Source organism: Triturus cristatus, chromosome 2_1 (genome assembly GCF_964204655.1).
Source record: "Triturus cristatus chromosome 2_1, aTriCri1.1, whole genome shotgun sequence".
Taxonomy (NCBI): domain Eukaryota; kingdom Metazoa; phylum Chordata; class Amphibia; order Caudata; family Salamandridae; genus Triturus; species Triturus cristatus.
Window position 1 is genome coordinate 880,602,397 of NC_140581.1, and position 18,634 is coordinate 880,621,030.

The 18,634-nt window shown below is 40.8% G+C and overlaps 1 protein-coding gene across 2 annotated transcripts in view; it reads left to right on the top strand.

Annotated features, from left to right (window-relative positions):
• The window catches only part of LOC146866026 (cytochrome P450 1A1-like), a 197,643-nt gene extending 195,908 nt beyond the window's left edge, over nucleotides 1-1,735 (top strand). For both annotated transcript variants that reach the window (XM_085633042.1, XM_085633044.1), the window contains exon 7: nucleotides 171-1,735. In XM_085633042.1, coding sequence (XP_085489168.1) covers nucleotides 171-453 — 283 coding nt within the window. In that variant the 3' untranslated portion in view covers nucleotides 454-1,735. The remainder of the gene's footprint in view (nucleotides 1-170) is intronic.
• Nucleotides 1,736-18,634: the final 16,899 nt, after the last annotated feature.

Here is an 18,634-nt window from a genome sequence, read left to right on the forward strand (position 1 = left end):
TTGTACTAACTGCAGAAATCTTTTCAGCGCATATTCGCTCATTCCATTATAGATTGTATACTAATTTTTAGCAAAGTATATGTAACTCTATATATTTAGTGTAATTATATTGAACATAGTAAACGTTTTTTGGTGCCCACATTTCTGCTATTTTTTTTATTGTTCTCCAGGTCACTATGGAAGAATCCGGACTCCTTTCTGCCCGAACGCTTCCTCGATAAAAATGGGCAACTCAATCGGAGCCTTCAGGAAAGTGTTCTTACATTTGGAATGGGAGTGCGGATGTGCCTAGGAGAGGATGTCGCACGAAATGAAATATTCCTCATGCTTGCCACCGTTCTTCAACGGGTGAAGTTGGAGCTCAATCCACAAGAGAAGTTGGACCTAACACCAGTGAATGGCTTGGCAATGAAACCGAAGACATATCAAATTAAAACTGTCCTGCGCAGATAATAAGTTTTCGTTATATTCTGTTAATTTGATATCAAAAGAGAAATAGTTTGCCTCTCTTGAAATTTCACTCATTCTAGGTATATTAATGCACCTTCCATAATGTTTTAGCATCAAGACAGTGTGCTCTGTTCTTGTCTTGACTTGATGGAAATCACTGCAAAAATTCTTATCCAGCACATTCTTTAAACATATATGAGCTATTGTACAATGCTATATTTTTACTTTGTTGACATTTGCTAAGGTTATCCTGTCCTACTGTAAGGATTTAAACTTAAGATTTATGAACACAGGTTGTGATATCGTTCAAAAAATGAAGTGCCTTCATGCTGTTGAACTGTTGTGGGGTCCCTTATACATGCAATTGACGAGTGCCATAACTTAGTTGTTTAGGTGTTTGTAAATTTGACTACTCATTTGTTGTTGATAGAAGAAGCAAGAGTTTGGCACAGATTCCACTGAAATAAAAAAATAAAAAATCCAATATAGACTTGTGTATGAGATCTCATACTGCATTGCCAAAGCACTTGGTGACTAACCCCTACGTCGGTCTGTGTTGCTTGATTGGATCAACCTTTCTTTACAAATCACTGATTACTAAATTCTCAATGTCTTCAATCACAGTGTGGAAATATGGATTTTTCTGGTCAGTTATGTCCCCTATCTTGGACCCCAACGGTTCTATGTGCATGTCGCAAGTACATGTATGCTCCCTCCAGTTCCAGTAATGATGACGCAAACACATGTGCGTCCACCGTCAACATGTCCTCTGTCAGATCCGCCATAAATGGGCTGGATATTCCATTCCTAAATATGAAAGGCCACCGGCTTTATATGGTTCACTTATGCCATTTTACAGTCCAGGCAAGTAGGCCCTGATTCTGTCATCGAACTCCTCTTGCCTTCTGCCTCTGAAAGCTCCAGTTCAAGCCTGCATCTGTGACCATGAACTTTGTCTCATTCTCTGCGCGGCTCACGAAGCCTGACATCAGCCTATTCTCTGCCAAGAACTGTATTTCACCTTCGAATTATCTGCTTCCCCCTCAGCCGATGCATTCCTGCCTAGTAGCTTAAGTAAACATTCTTCCAGTTACCAAGCAAAAAGGCCCATCTTCTCTGCCCTCATGCAAGTAATTCATAGCCCTGTTACCATGGAATATTCCTACCCCCTCGCATTCAGTGTAGACACCTAGACGCTTGTACACGCACGCACAGTCAGTATAGAATAGATTCTGTCCGAGAGTCCTTCTTTTGTGGATAACATAGTTCTTTAAACATAGGATGTTAGATATGATTTGGGATTAGGTTGACTTGACCCCCCAGACTTCCTGTCTCCACACGTAGAGCTAAATGTCAAGTCCCCGTCACCCCCTAGTTACACGTCAATTACACGTCAGACTGCTGCGCGCGCATCAATGCCAAGTATTATCTTATAGATCCACCTATGTATTACATCATAGCCAATCATGTTCCTTTTTACTCATTATTACACCCATTTTCGGTTACGTAAAACCAAACGTCAATGTCCTTATCAATTGTTACGCCTACTGTATTCACTTCATTATGATGTATGTATTATAAAAGTTACTGCTTGTCAATAAAGTATGTACTTCACTTCCTGAACCCCCGTGGTGATGGAACTTGAAGCATCCGATTATAATCGCTTATTGGAATAAAGCCCATTCTGAAACTCTAATATCACGGATTCTGCCTCTCATTTTACTGAGCTACTTTATAATGTTCCTGTATCAAATTCAGTCCCGGTAAAGGAGAAATATTTACCACATGATGGCGCCCGAATAGGGACACTTTCTCATCTCACGCGCCGGCGGTGCGTTGCAGGCCCGGTCTCCTGCCACAGCTGGACGGACAATAACGCGTACCAGCAGGATTTCCTGTATCTCCCTCCGGTCAAGCGGGGGCGACTGAGACTGCAATCAACACCCAGACGAGGCGGTGAGAAGTGCGAAGTATCCCGACCAGAGCCTAGCTGAGAGAGCAAGATCCGAGGTATACAGAGACCCACCAGTCCGACGTCAAGCCCAGTGTCCGACGAGTCGAGTCGAGTCCAGTCCAATCCGAGTCAAGTTCAAGTTACTGAGGCCTTCCGTTTCCGAAGCTACCCGGTGAGTACCATTGCTGGGGAGGCATTTCTGACGTGCACATAGGTTGTGCCGGTCAAGACGGGTTTGGGTACACAAATCCGGTCTGCACTGTTTTAGCAGTGTATCTGTACTGTTTAGCAGTATATCAAGTATTCCGAAGTATTCCGAAGTGTCTAGTTATTTATCTAATTATTGTCGAGAATTAAGCTTGGTGATTAGTTATGCAGACAATCATCATTGTTGTTTCAGTTAAAGGGTTAATGTTTAATGTTTGAAGTGTTTAAGTATATCGTGGTATGAATGACTGTTCATTATCGTGTTTATTGTATTAAGTCTGTTCAAATTCAAGTATCAGGTCAAAATCAAGTATAAGGTCAGTTCTCAATATGCCGCTCTTCTCGAAATTAAGACAGATCACTACCAGAAAAGGGGTTCTCGAAGAAGCCGTCCCTATTCCTCCTAGGGACACTCCAGGGCATTTTATGTATCACAAACATGGCTTAGACGCTATATTATTTCTTGACTTATGGGTAGACTATACCAAGGGATTACCAGAAAGTCAGAGGTGGCCCACAGCGGGGACCTGGGATGCAGAGTGCATCATGAAAGTCGAGGAAGAGTTATGGAAAAGGAAAGTCAGACAGTCACAGAAAGACGCCGTTGAATTATGGCGTAAAGAATCACATAGACGAACAGAAAAAGCACGTAGACAGGAGGAGAAGAGTAAAGAGAGTTCCAATAAAGTTCGAGAGAATCTATTAATTGAGGAAGGTATCCGAGTGAAATCAGAACAAGTAGACAGACAAAGAAATGCCCTTATGAATGGTATGTATCCCCTTCTGGCCGAAGGATTACCTAAGGCTACTCCGGAAACGCCAAAAGACTTGCCAACCCCATTGTTCCCCATAAAGGTACATCCTAAGGGGCATCCTAGAACGGCAGAAGATGTTTTTCTTTCCTCATATTTAGATGACGCAGCTCCCGAGTATGCCAATTCCGCCCCACGTAGACCGCCTATCAGGGAGGTTCAACGCCAAGATCCAGTACCCGTATCCCTACAGCAACAAATCGAGTCACAAGTTCCGGCAAGCACATCTGTTTCTGTATCCGCTCCTACAGCTACTTCTATGGCTGTGTCCACACCTGTAGTTGCTGTGTCACGTTCAACGAATCCTTTTACACCCGACGCCACAGATGGGGCCGCGGGAGGAGCTACCAATGTCTTTTCTACGCCACCCAGAATAAATAAGCTTACTTTTCAAGAGTCAGCGCATTCACGTACACCCAAACTCCTTAGTACCCGTACGCTTAAGGAACTTCTTATAGATTGTAGATATGACCCGGTGCCTGGAAAAGAGGACGAAATGACCCTAGCATCATTGCGTATCAGACGAGCCGCAGTGTATTTAGCGAAGTTACCAGGAATGACTGCGCATCTAGATAATATATATCATTTTGTCCAAACAGGGCGAGATCCAGAATGTATTTACAGAGCTATGGAATACCAGAAAGTAGAGATACAGGGGGAACTGTTACGTTTCCTCATAAACTGTGTGATCAGAAATCAAGACCGACCGGGGGTAGACCCGGAAGCCATGAGAATTCTTACAAGATGGAGCCAGAATATATCAGAAGGGAGACATGATAAACAAAATTGTATAATAGCCATGTGCCGAAAGATCCGTAAAGAAATAGAACGCCTACACGAAGAGAGATTAGAGACAGACGAGTTCGAACAAAACGAGGAAGAAGGGCCAGGACTGCCCACAGGACAGTCAGACACCATAGCCTATGTAGGTAGAGGAAGATCTTGTAATAGGAATCAGACTAGATATCATACTGACTCAATACATCCGACGTGTCCAGATAATAACAGGAATTTTCAAATACCTATAATTAATATAAGGTCTAACGAGCATTCGTTCCAAACCGCCGACAAACTACTCCGAGAACGAAGGGGTTATCATTTCCTCGATTCTATGGATGAACAAGATTTAGCCAGGGCAGCTGTTCATTGGGTGGACAGTCCCGGAAAATATAGTGATGATACAGTAGTACGCACATTTTTGAATCTTACCCCAGATGAACAAAAGTTAGCTGGGATTTATATGGTCCAACAACTCATTATACTATATCGGAGTCAGCATTCGGACCCTGGTCCCTTGCCTGACATACTGACTGAATTACTTATGAATAAATGGAGAGGTCCAGGTACTGAATTAATTAAAGAAATTCTAGAATCAAGAAAGCAGTATATTCTTTTCGTATGTTCAGAACATGTTCCATTGTCCGTCAAGGAAAGAACTACGTATCACATAGATAGACAGAATCCCTTACGAGAAGTGCACCCAATAAAGGGTGAGGACAATGAGTTTAAACGCGTATTTGTATATACGCCTATATCGAAAATAGAATTATTAGAAATGAAGAAAGTAGTACCCAGTCATGACAAGGACCCAGCGGGGTTTCACCGAGAAATTAAAGACATGTTACTCATGGGAGAGTATACCTACCCCGACATTATGACAATATTAAAGGTGTTGATGCCTGCTGGCATTTATGAGAAACTCAAAGAAAAAGAGTGGGAGGTAGGTGATCAAAAGATAGAATGGTCAGCATTAGAAGCAGAAGAAAGAGCCCGAGGTCCAGGTTCGGGGCTTGGGGACAAAACTAAGGCATTACCAGGACTACTAGTACAGGTACTGCCACGTTTATTAACCACGAAAAAGGAAGATTGGGGTACAATTTCAGCCTGTAAACAGAAGCAAGATGAAGACACTAGTGATTACTATGCCCGTTTTGAAAAATGTTTTGGTATAAATAGTGGCATAAAAGCAAGTAGCGAATCCTATCCACATCTGTTTGTAACAAAATTAGTAGAAAATGCTCTGCCCCCAGTAAAGAATAGAGTATTAAAATTCGAAAGTACCTGGCAAGGTAACACTCCAACACAAATGTTACAAATGTTACAGTACCACCACAATAGAATTAAAGAGGAACAAGAACATGAACACAGACGCATGAAAGACACAAAAATGAAAATGCTAGTTTCCCAGACAGTTCCAGCTGAAGGACATAAAAAGGGTATGACACATTCCGATTCAGCAGGACCTGTAAAAGGGACATGCAATTATTGTAAAAAGCCAGGCCATTACGTACACGATTGTCCAGTTTTAAAACATAATATCGCCATAGGTAAAACACAAGAAAGATCACGGCCACTAAGACAAGACCAGAATGAACAAGGAGCTATACCGAATGCCCAGGCAATGCCAGCCGCACAACAGCCAATACAGTTTGTGCCAGCTGCACCCCCATTGCCTGTTGCTGCCACACAGACGACAACACGACAAATGTATCAGACCGCACAGTATGAATATCCCGAGTATCAGCGTTACGCATGAACAAGCCTAGAGAGGGAAGTTGACTTACCCCTTATCGAGATTCCTGTAGATCAAGAAGGACCTTATGTACATAGTAAGTTATTAGGTCAAGATAGAAAATTTCTACTCGATACAGGGGCAAGTCGAACAACTATAAAACGTAGTGAAGTTCCAGGGGCACCCCTCTCAGGCTCACAGAATATTTCCCTTGGTTTTTCAGGAAAACCTATTGTTAATGAAGTGTCACAACCTCTTCCACTTACGATAGGACCTCTGACCCGAACTACAGATTTACTGCTTACTAAATCATGTCCAGAAAATTTATTAGGAATAAAAACGTTAAAAGCTCTAGGAGCCATAATATGTTGTTCTCCGGAAGGAGTAAGATTGTTTTTACGTGATTTTAAAGGTCACTATGTATCTAGAGACATGGATCCCCGACTACAGACTTTACCTACACATCTATGGGCACAAGGCCCTACTGATGTTGGTTGCATGAATATTACACCATATCGAGTCACGTTAAAGGCAGGAGTGGTGCTACCACGAATGCGACAATACAAGTTACCACCAGATGCTGTAGTGGCTTTACTACAAATCATTGACGAGCTCATTGCCCAAGGAGTAGTTGTGGAAACAGACTCCAATATATGTAATTCACCGATAATACCGATTCTTAAACGAACAGATCCGAAGGCCCCGCCAGTATATCGATTGGTTATTGATCTGCGCGAGTTAAACAAATGCATTGTGCCACAATTCCCTGTGGTCCCAGATATCTCGTCATTACTGACAGCTATTGATTCCGAAGCGACATTCTTCACTGTAATCGATCTCAAGAATGCCTTCTTCAGTGTCCCAATAGATCCGGAAAGCCAATATTTGTTCGGATTTAGTTTAAATGGACGTAGCTTTAAATTCTCACGCGCACCTCAAGGATTTACAGAAAGCCCCAGCATCTATAGCCAAGCATTGAAACGAGAACTTGACAGTATCCACATGCCAGTTAACACGGCTCTGTTTCAATACGTCGATGATCTGCTGATCACCGCAAGAAGTGAACCTGAATGTGAGAAAGCATCACTGACAGTTTTACAATTTCTAGCCGAAAAAGGGCACAAGGTGTCCCCTTCTAAGCTGCAATTCTGTGTCCAGCGAGTTGTTTATCTTGGACACTCGCTGGACAAGGAGGGAAGGCAGCTTACACCCGACCGCATTCAGTTGATAGCTAACATGCCAATACCCAAGACACAAAAGGAGGTGCGGGCTTTCATAGGCCTCACTTCATACTGTAGACAGTGGATCCCGCAATATGCATTCCTAGCAAAACCACTCATTCAGTTGACAACCCAGGAGGCAGCCACATCGACTGTTCTCCCTTGGACTCAGGAACACACACAAGCTTTTGAAAAACTAAAGAAAGCTTGATGTCAAGCACCAGTTTTAGCAACACCATGTTACAGAAAACAGTTTACACTCTTTGTTACAGAACGCGAAGGTACTGCTTTGTCAGTACTCACACAGGAACAAGCAGGAGCACACAAACCATGTGCTTATTTTTCTAGTACATTAGATCCCGTAGCTCAGGCTTTGCCTGCATGTCTGAAATCAGTGGCAGCAACAGCCTTAGCAATCAGACAAAGCGATGCCATAGTGTTAGGACATCCATTAACAGTTCAAGTACCACACGCAGTAGAGGTTCTTGTAAATAGAACACAAACACAACACTTGACCGTAGCACGACTTACAGGGTATGAACTTACATTGTTTCAGCCACATATAGAAATAAGACGCTGTAACACATTGAATCCTGCCACACTTTTGCCAGTAATCGGAACAGACCCACTAGCCCATGACTGTATTGAAGTTATTACTGTAACGACAAAACCCAGACAAGACTTGACCGATGTTCCATTGTCAGATCCAGACCTGACATTTTATGTCGATGGTTCATGCATGAGAACAAGTACAGGAGAGTTAGTAGCCGCTTATGCAGTCACAACAGATACTGAAGTCATTGAAACTAATCGTATAAATACTTTGTCAGCTCAAGCCGCAGAACTCATCGCTCTGACACAAGCCTGTATTCAAGCCACGAATAAAAAAGTCAACATATACACTGATTCACGTTATGCATTCGGAGTTGTACATGACTTCGGCGTGCTGTGGCGAGAGAGAGGTTATTTAACTTCTCACGGTGCCCACATTCAGCACGGACCCCTCATTCATGCATTATTAGATGCAATACATCTACCCACTGCAATATCAATTATGAAATGTAAAGCCCATACAAAGGTTACTGATACCATTTCCCAAGGCAATGATCTAGCCGACAGAACAGCTAAACTGACTGCTCAAACTCAAACCCCCGATATGACAAAGACAATAGTCCCGACACCGACACATTGTATGACAGTTAAAGATCCTACTCTTGACGTAATTGACATACAGACACATGCTACACCAGACGAAATAAAGAAATGGACTGAATTAGGAGGGATCCAAACGGACCAAGGATGGATGATGAAGGAAAGGTCTGTATGGTTCCTTCCTGATTCAATGGTCCAAGTTATAATTAACACTATACATAGTCCAGCACATCTAGGAGAAAAAGCTATGTTAGACAGCATTCAACACATTTGGTTTAATAAGCATTTACGAGCAGCAGCCAAACAAAAGGTCCGTACCTGTATGATCTGTTGCCAGTTCAACCCAGGAAAAAGTGTTCCCGTAGAACAGGGTGGATTTCAGCCTCCTGATCACCCTTTTGAAGTCCTACAGATGGATTATATCCAGATGGAACGATGTCGAGGATTCAAATATGTTCTCGTAGTTGTCTGCGCTCTGTCCCGTTGGACAGAGGCGTACCCGGTTTCAGATTACACTGCTCCGACTACTGCCAAGCAGTTGGTTCGAGAATTCTTCCCACGATACGGTTTACCACGTGTTGTCTACTCAGATAACGGCCAGCCGTTCTCATCCGAATTAATGAAACACGTTTCGCTTCTGTTAGGTTATCAGTGGAAATTCCACTGTGTCCGACATCCCGAGGCAGCAGGTCTCGTAGAAAGACATAACCAGATACTGAAAATCAGACTGTCCAAAATATGCAGAGAGAAAGGGGTCGACTGGATAGTAGCATTACCAGTTGCACTCTTTTACATGAGAATGGTAGCACACTCTAGAACAGGGCTATCCCCGTATGAGGTGATCTTCGGTAGACCACCGAATATGTGGGGGACGCCCATACCACGCAAAATAACTGATATTGACTGCAATATGCTGACAGATTACTTGGCTTCCTTGATGTCTGCACTACAATCTTCTCGTTCGCAGGTTGCTGCAGCCTTTCCCGACAACACTGAGGTGAAACCCCATGACGTTGTTCCGGGTAATCTTGTCTTTGTGAGAAATTTCGACAGGAAAACTCAACTGGAGCCCAGGTGGAAAGCACCCAAGTTGGTCCTGTTGACCACAAGAACAGCCGTGAAGATCGAGGGCCGCAAGGGCTGGATTCATTCAAGTCACATAAAAAAATTTCATGGACTACCTTCGGATATAGACACTGTGCCCTGCACTCCCTCACAGACTGATACAAAGCTTCCTTTTGTTGAACCGAACAAATCTGAAAATTACAAACTAAAGCTTAGGCCCACCAAGTCGAGCAATTTGATTGTTTAAGTCCTCTCCAAGGTGAAGCGGTTGAATTGTCTCTGACATGTATCCCCTGGACCTAAGTAGAGGAAATACCGGGAAAATGTTGAAACGACAGGCGTATTGTAAATCACTGCGTAGCCACTGCATAGTGACATTATTAATTTTGTTTTTATTGAGTCTTTTAATAATTATTACAAGTATGTTGTTGCACATATATTACCCTATTTCTAGACATGTTTATAATGTTGCTGCTGAACATTCTTTTAGTGACTTACCTCCGCATGAATTGTCTTATAGACTTGCGCTGCGCAATAACACTTTCATTAGTATGTTACATCATTCCCATCAGACTAGTAACGCCACCAATTGTTGGGTGTGTGGCCGACTCCCTCCCTATCAGAATTATGAAGGAGTCCTGCCTTTCTTTCCGCATCCATTTACACATAATGGCTCCTGTGGAGCATGGTTTAGCTTAATTAATTCCATAGACTCAGACACAGCAGTTTACCAAGACCATTGGATATGGGGAAACCTGAACCTAGTTTTACTCAAAGTCTGCTACCCTGACAAGGAGGGTCGCCCCAAAAGAACAGGAACTGATCTAGAAAATGAAGTATATGGATTAGGTAATTTTACACCTAATCTCATGATTCTAAATGTCGTATCCGAAGTTGAGCTAGTCTTACCCACCATGTCAGTATTCCCAGCGAAAGGTGAATTGTGTGTAAGAAAGGTTGGTTCTATACATATGGGCCATAGTAAATGCACTACTACAGTAGAATTCAGTGATCAAGGCAAATCTTCATTCAGAGCTTCTCGCCACTCCTACTTTATATGTGGTCAGACTGCATATATGCGTCTACCTCTAGATTGGGATGGTACCTGCTACATAGCATTCCTTTTGCCACCTGTTTTCCTAGCTCCTCCTGATTATTACAGAAATATTCATTCAGTACACAACAGAGAACGGAGAGATCTCCCCATTGTCGATTACACTGAGACGGCATGGGACAAGTATGTAGATTTTAATAAAGGCATCTTTCCCTATATAGGTACTGTTACTAATAGTAAGCTAATACGTAGATTAACTAGAACCCTTGAAGCAGTAGTGAATGAAACTATTTCCGCCTTAGGCAATTTAACAGAAGAACAGTCTGCTATGCGGATTGTTGTGCTTCAAAATCGTCTTGTCCTTGACATCATCCTGGCTGATAGAGGCGGAGCTTGTAGGGTCATCGGATCAAGCTGCTGCGTATTCATACCAGAAAATTCGCCATCCGTATATAAAGCCATCACTCGCCTTCATAAGATAGTAAGCCAGATACACCAGAACCCAGGCACTTGGACTTGGTCCAGTTGGTTTTGGAATACGGTATCAGCCTGGGGATGGAGAGTTTTATCCTTCCTAGGTATTGGCCTTCTCATACTATTCAGTTGCTGTCTATGTCTGCAATGTGGACCAGCAATTTGTGGTCTATGTGCCACATCGTGCATCCCACATCAAGATTTTCATTCAAGATCCCGGAAGAAGAAAGAAGAACAAATGATACTATATGAACAGATCAATGGATTGATGAAGATTGATATCTCTTGAAGGGCAAGAAGGGGACAAGGAGGGAATGTGGAAATATGGATTTTTCTGGTCAGTTATGTCCCCTATCTTGGACCCCAACGGTTCTATGTGCATGTCGCAAGTACATGTATGCTCCCTCCAGTTCCAGTAATGATGACGCAAACACATGTGCGTCCACCGTCAACATGTCCTCTGTCAGATCCGCCATAAATGGGCTGGATATTCCATTCCTAAATATGAAAGGCCACCGGCTTTATATGGTTCACTTATGCCATTTTACAGTCCAGGCAAGTAGGCCCTGATTCTGTCATCGAACTCCTCTTGCCTTCTGCCTCTGAAAGCTCCAGTTCAAGCCTGCATCTGTGACCATGAACTTTGTCTCATTCTCTGCGCGGCTCACGAAGCCTGACATCAGCCTATTCTCTGCCAAGAACTGTATTTCACCTTCGAATTATCTGCTTCCCCCTCAGCCGATGCATTCCTGCCTAGTAGCTTAAGTAAACATTCTTCCAGTTACCAAGCAAAAAGGCCCATCTTCTCTGCCCTCATGCAAGTAATTCATAGCCCTGTTACCATGGAATATTCCTACCCCCTCGCATTCAGTGTAGACACCTAGACGCTTGTACACGCACGCACAGTCAGTATAGAATAGATTCTGTCCGAGAGTCCTTCTTTTGTGGATAACATAGTTCTTTAAACATAGGATGTTAGATATGATTTGGGATTAGGTTGACTTGACCCCCCAGACTTCCTGTCTCCACACGTAGAGCTAAATGTCAAGTCCCCGTCACCCCCTAGTTACACGTCAATTACACGTCAGACTGCTGCGCGCGCATCAATGCCAAGTATTATCTTATAGATCCACCTATGTATTACATCATAGCCAATCATGTTCCTTTTTACTCATTATTACACCCATTTTCGGTTACGTAAAACCAAACGTCAATGTCCTTATCAATTGTTACGCCTACTGTATTCACTTCATTATGATGTATGTATTATAAAAGTTACTGCTTGTCAATAAAGTATGTACTTCACTTCCTGAACCCCCGTGGTGATGGAACTTGAAGCATCCGATTATAATCGCTTATTGGAATAAAGCCCATTCTGAAACTCTAATATCACGGATTCTGCCTCTCATTTTACTGAGCTACTTTATAATGTTCCTGTATCAAATTCAGTCCCGGTAAAGGAGAAATATTTACCACAACAGAACTGTCTTTTGTTGTTTGGTTTTTAAGGTTGTACTGATTGTTTAACTTAGCATAAGGGCATAATCATTAGCAGACATGTCTGGTATGGATATTTGATACTATGGTTATTGTTTTGGGTGGTCATGCTTTTGTTAACCCCTTCGCTGCTAGGACTCTCCCCCTCTCTCCCCCCCCCCCCGTGCTAAGCCTTTTTTTGGCTATTTGGGGTAGTTCGCGCTTAGGCCCTTGTAACATTTTGACCACATAAGATATCCACCCCAAATTTGCGTCCTTTTCTTCTAACATCATGGGGATTCTAAAGGTACCCAGAGTTTGTGGATTTCCCTGGAGGGGACCCAGAAATTAGCCAAAATACAGCTAAATGGTTTTTTTTAATGGAAAAATTGGAAAAATGTGCTGCAAATGAGAGTGTGTGGGTTTTGCCCTGCGACTGGTATCAAAAAAGGGTTTGTGGGGCTGAAATCACCATTTTCCCAGCTTTTAGGGAATGACAGACTTTTGTCCGAAAACAAAAATATTTCACACAGTTTTGGCATTTTCCTGGGACATAGCCTATTTTTGCTATTCTATTTTTTGTGCTTTCAACCTCCTTCCAGTTAATGGTAGAAATGGGTATGAAACCAATATTGGATCTTGGAAAGCTATACATTTTAGAAAAGTAGACAGAATTCGGATTTCAGCAAGGGGTCATTTGTGTAGATGTTTCTTTATAGAAACTAACAGTTAAATATAGGAAAAATTGAAAATTAGTTGATAAAAACAGCCTTTTGTGTCAACATTTTCACCTATAACTTCTTCTAATTATGACAGCTGTTTGAAAGCAATATACCATTACATCCGCTGGACATTCCTGGTTGTGGGGATATATAGGACTTGTAGGTTCACCCAGAACCCGACAAACGCAGACCCAAAACCTGAGCAGCAACTTGCAATGGTGTTTTATTATGTACCGGGTATACAGCAATTAATGTGGAAAATGTATACATGGAAAAATCGGTATGCAAGACACCTATATATTTCTGAAATGGGAACAAAATATAGAGTTTAGAAACAATCGATATTTGCACATTTCCGAAATTGGGAATACTCATACTAGCATGAGAATTATCGGTCATTTTTCAAAATGACTTTTTTTTTACACATTGTCTTTCATTTGGAAGGCAGATATGCACCGAAAGTCAATAGGTAATAACAGTTGCTTTACAAATCTGAATTACTTCAAGTCTCCCGATAAAAATGGTACCTCACTTGTGTGGGTAGGCCTAGAGCCCGTGACAGAAAATGGCGCAAAACGCAACGTGGACACACCTCAATTTCTCAGTGAAAAATGCCCTTTTTTGGCAAAGTGCCTAGCTGGAGTTTTTGAACCCTAGCTCTGCCACCACGTAGGGAAACCTAGCAAACCTATACATTTTTGAAAACTAGACACCCAAGGGAATTCAGGGTGGGGTGAACTGACTGGCTCTCTACAAGTTCTGTTACCTAGAATCCCTTGCAAATGTAAAAAAGTTAAAAAAAAACAAATTTACCTCACATTTCTGTGGTGGAAAGTTCATAAGAATCTGCGTGTATCCACAAATTTCCACCCACCCCGCATTCCCCAATGTCTTCCGAGAAAAATGGTACCTCACTTGTGTGGGTAGGCCTAGTGCCCACGACAGGAAACTGCGCAAAACGCACACACCATAATTTCACAGGACCATACATATTTGACGGGCACGAGATTAGAACAGCTGCAGATTTCTCAAAAGAAACTAACGAGCTTCGCAAAGCTTTCCTTTCACTTAGACCCCTTCTTCACCATCTTGACATCAAAAATGACCTCTTTGAGCCTGCACGCTTGCGGATCACCAAAGATGGTGTCTCCAAGGACTTCTTTGATCCAGGAGACCTCTGTCATTTTCTAGACAATTCTCCTCAAAATATGGAGTGTGCAGAATTCATTCCAGATCCTATCTCCCATCCTCTAACCTCGAAACCTACGATATCTTCTTGTGAAACTCGACGTAACTCAGATCTTTCCCAAAGCAGAGGACAAGACTTAGACCGACCCATACGTTCTTTGGGAGATCGAGCACAGGCCCCTAAAGCAGTAACCGCCCTTACAAAGGATGGAGACAGAGACAAATCTCAATCTCTCTTAAAGCCTACACCACTGAAAGAAAATGTATCCTGAACTATAGTTAATGCATTGATTTTTTTGTTGCATAGACAAGAGGATTGAAACCTATCCACTTGGAATTTACTGGAGAAGATGCTCAGTTAAGTATCAGATGAGCACTTGAACTTTCATATTTTCTTCACAAACTATTTCTTCTATCTTTCCTTCTTTCATTCTATCCTCTTTCAACATTTCCTAATCTATGCAAATGTTAATATTCTTTTGATGTCAGAATTTTCTTTTATAGCCTATTTGCTAAATTTAACATGATAAATAATGTTAGATTATTGACTAAAAATATAAATTTCTGTTCACTTGATATTTAAATTATTAATTTCTTATAGAACATAGCATTACTTTGCTTCTTTTTTCTTAGTACTTTCCTTCACATTCTCTCTCCTCCTCTCTTGTATAATCTATTTATACTGTATTAGAATATAGGGTTAGTAATACATTATTGTTACAATAATCACTTAGAAAACATTTACTATTTATTGCTATCATAACCATTTTTTGTGAAGTTTGTATGACTATCATCTTTGTATATTGTGTCAATATATTTTTTTATAATTATAATTTCATTCATTAGCTTTGTAATCTGTCCCTTTTCCTTAGGTATTGTTTAAAACTTTTTTTTATCGGTATTAGGATAACTAACTATGCACACGAATGACTGTCTTATTGTTATCAACTAGTTATGAAAAATGTAATGCATGTACTATAAATTATAAGTACTGCTACATTCTATACTATTACTTTTCCTTTCATAGACTGTCCTTCTTTTTCCTTTATCTGTTCAGTATCTATTATATTGTTAGTATATTAGATAATAATAAGTAATATGTATTACTTAACTGTCTTAATAGTTGACTATGATAGTATCTAATCAAACAGTGCTATTATTTAGACAGGATTATATTTAAATGTGAAGCCTATTATTTTTGTTAACATTTAATATTCAACTTTAATTATAATTATTATAATATGCACAGTTTATTCAATAGTGCTATGTATTTGATCCCATATTATGCTGATCTCTCTTTCTCATTTATACTTTCCATTTTCTCTCTCCTCCCTTTTTCTTCTACTTACCCAACCCTTTTATCACTATATTCTTAAGATACTTGTCTCTTCCTTCTTCCTCCAATTCTGATTACAACATCTATGTAACTGTTTAAATATTGTTATTATTATTGTATGCATATATTTCTTATCATTGTCTTGGGCGCCGGATGGGTCTCCTCGGGCATGAATAGCCCGAAAGCTTAGACCCGCAGGAAACAGTTCTGTTCCATTTGTGCTGTGCTATCCCTGCACAGTATATTTACCACCCTTTCCCTTATTTTTTCACTCAATTTTTCTTACTTTAGCTTATTTCTCTATATAACATATAACTGACTCTTTTATAACTCTTTAATCTTTCTGAATTATTCAGAATATTACTCATCTTTAATCCACTCTTTACCCGGAGTCTCCGCTTTTCCTAATTCCCGCCCCCTTCCTCCTCTTTTCCCGCTCTCTCTACCCCTTTCATTATATATCAACAATTCCTGTTTAGATTTTATTTCTACACCACTTTATTTCTTTCTTTATTCTCATCACCTTCACAATTTCAAACCTTTTACTCCTAATATTGGCTTTTTCATTTAAATTAACATCTTTATGCATCCAACGCACATACAGCAATGAACACATCCTCTCTTTCTAGACCATTACGCATAATTTCCTGGAATGTTAATGCCCTTCCGCACTTTATAAAACGCAAAAAAAGTACTCTCTTATCTTAAAAAGAAAAAAACTGATATTGCTCTTTTACAAGAGACCCATTTAGATGCTCTGGAATCATCCAAATTACAGTGTGACTGGGTGGGTAAAGTTATTCATTGCGGATTAACAACACAATCCTCTTCTGACAAGAACCAACCACAGAAATGTGGCCATCCTCTTACACAAATCCCTACCTATATCAACTGTCAAAATGTGGATTGACCCAGAAGGAAGGTATGTTTTTGCTAAGTTTAAAATTTTAGACAGGATTTTCTGTATCAGTTCAGTATACCCACCAACAGGTTATAAATGCTCTAATTTTCTCAACTTGAACCGCCTGCTCGTGGAAATTGGAGCATCCAGTTATATCATTGGTGGTGACTGGAATCTGGCCCGTGACGCAATTTTAGATATAACAGGATCCTTAGACAGATGTAATGTTGGTGACTAAGATTTACTGGGTGATATAACATCGGTCCATGGTTTAGTAGTCATTGGCACCTTTGTCATCCATCAGATCAAGAGTATACCTTTCTCTCCTCTGCCCATGGCACACAATCTAGAATAGACTATTTTCTTATTTCCCATTCAGTAGTTGCAATCAATAATGAATCCAGTATTCTAGAAGCAGCTATTTCTGATCATTCTCCAGTTCTTCTCATTCTGGAAGTAGGTCTAACCTCTCCAGGTTGAAAACCATGGCGTATGAACATTCAAAAATACCGTTAGCCTCAGGTAAAACCCAACTGTATTCTTACCTTTCTGAATATCTAGCCAATAACAAATCCTCAGTTACCTTTTGTAGAACTATTTGGGCAGCTGTGAAAGCATTATGCATGGACAATTAATGAGAGATGCAGTTGTAGCCGATAAATTTGCATCTTTACGTCATACTGAACTCGAAGCTCAAATTGTTTCTCTTACTCGTTTATATACTTCTCATCCAACTGCGACCAATCGCAAAAGTTTAGAGATAGCTTAAATGGCACTTCATAATCTCTACATTTCAAAAGCAGAGTATGCTCTTCAACGTTTAAAAGGTAGACAGTATGAACAAGGGGAGAAAGCAGGCCGACTACTTGCAGCATAGCTGAAACAATGTGAAGCTTCCATGGCTATATCTGCAATATGAATAGAATCTGGTGAGATTCTCACCAAACCTCAAGAAATAGTAAACACTTTCACATACTTTTATAAAACACTTTACATGCCTGAGAATCCAGCAACTGCTGATCAAATAGCTGCATATCTTGCGAAAATTGATCTTCCATGTCTCACATATGAGGGTAGAGATTTACTTGGTGGCGTCATTACTAAAGAGGAAGTAGCTACATCTGTCTTTAAATTACCTTATCATAAATCCCCAGGTGAAGATGGGTTCCCTGCGTAATATTATAAACGATCAGGGGAAGAAGCAATTAATACTTTCATGAAGCGGTTCATACATCTCCTCTTAGTCCTATTTCTAATAAAGCATTGATAGCAAGCATCCCCAAGCCGGGTAGGGATCCGCTCATGTGTGGTAGCTACCGCCCCATATCCTTGATAAACGGCGATGTTAAGATCGTAGCGAGTATTTTAGCATCACGATTACATAAAGTTATTCCTTCTCTAAAACATCATTCACAGGTTGGCTTTGTCTCAGCCCGCTCCTCTAGAAACCATCTCCGATCATTAGCTCATACTTTATGGTCCTCAAAAGAAATGATGGAGGATGCAATTGCTCTTTCCTTGGATGCTGAAAAATTGTTTTACCACATTGATTGGATTTATCTTTTTTCCACCATGAAATGCTTTGGCCTAGGAGATCAGTTTATTTCTAAGGTTTGTTTATTAAATGATAACCCCATAGCACAGGTCAATTGCGGAGGTTTGCTTTCTGATTTCTTTCCAATTTGAAGAGTTACTCGTCAAGGCTACCCACTATCCCCCCTTTTATTCCTATTAACGATGGAACCCCTTGCTACAGTTATTCGCAACTCATCACAGATCTGGGGTATACCTATTATGGGAGGAATATCAATGTTATACTTCTATACTGATGATATCCTTCTCACAATTAAAGATCCCGCCCATTCCCTACCATCTTTACTTGACATTATCAATGAATTCTCAATTATTTCTGGTTATAAGGTGAATTGGGACAGAAGTGAAGCTCTTCCACTCTCTTCTGGTACCACAAAAGCTTCAATTGATGGATACCCCTTCTGCTAGATATCATTCCAATTAAAATAGCTAGGAATTTTGATTAACTGTGGACTTAAGGGAATGGTTTAGGATAATCTTTCAATTCTTATAGCACAAATGGAAACTGATTTTGCTAA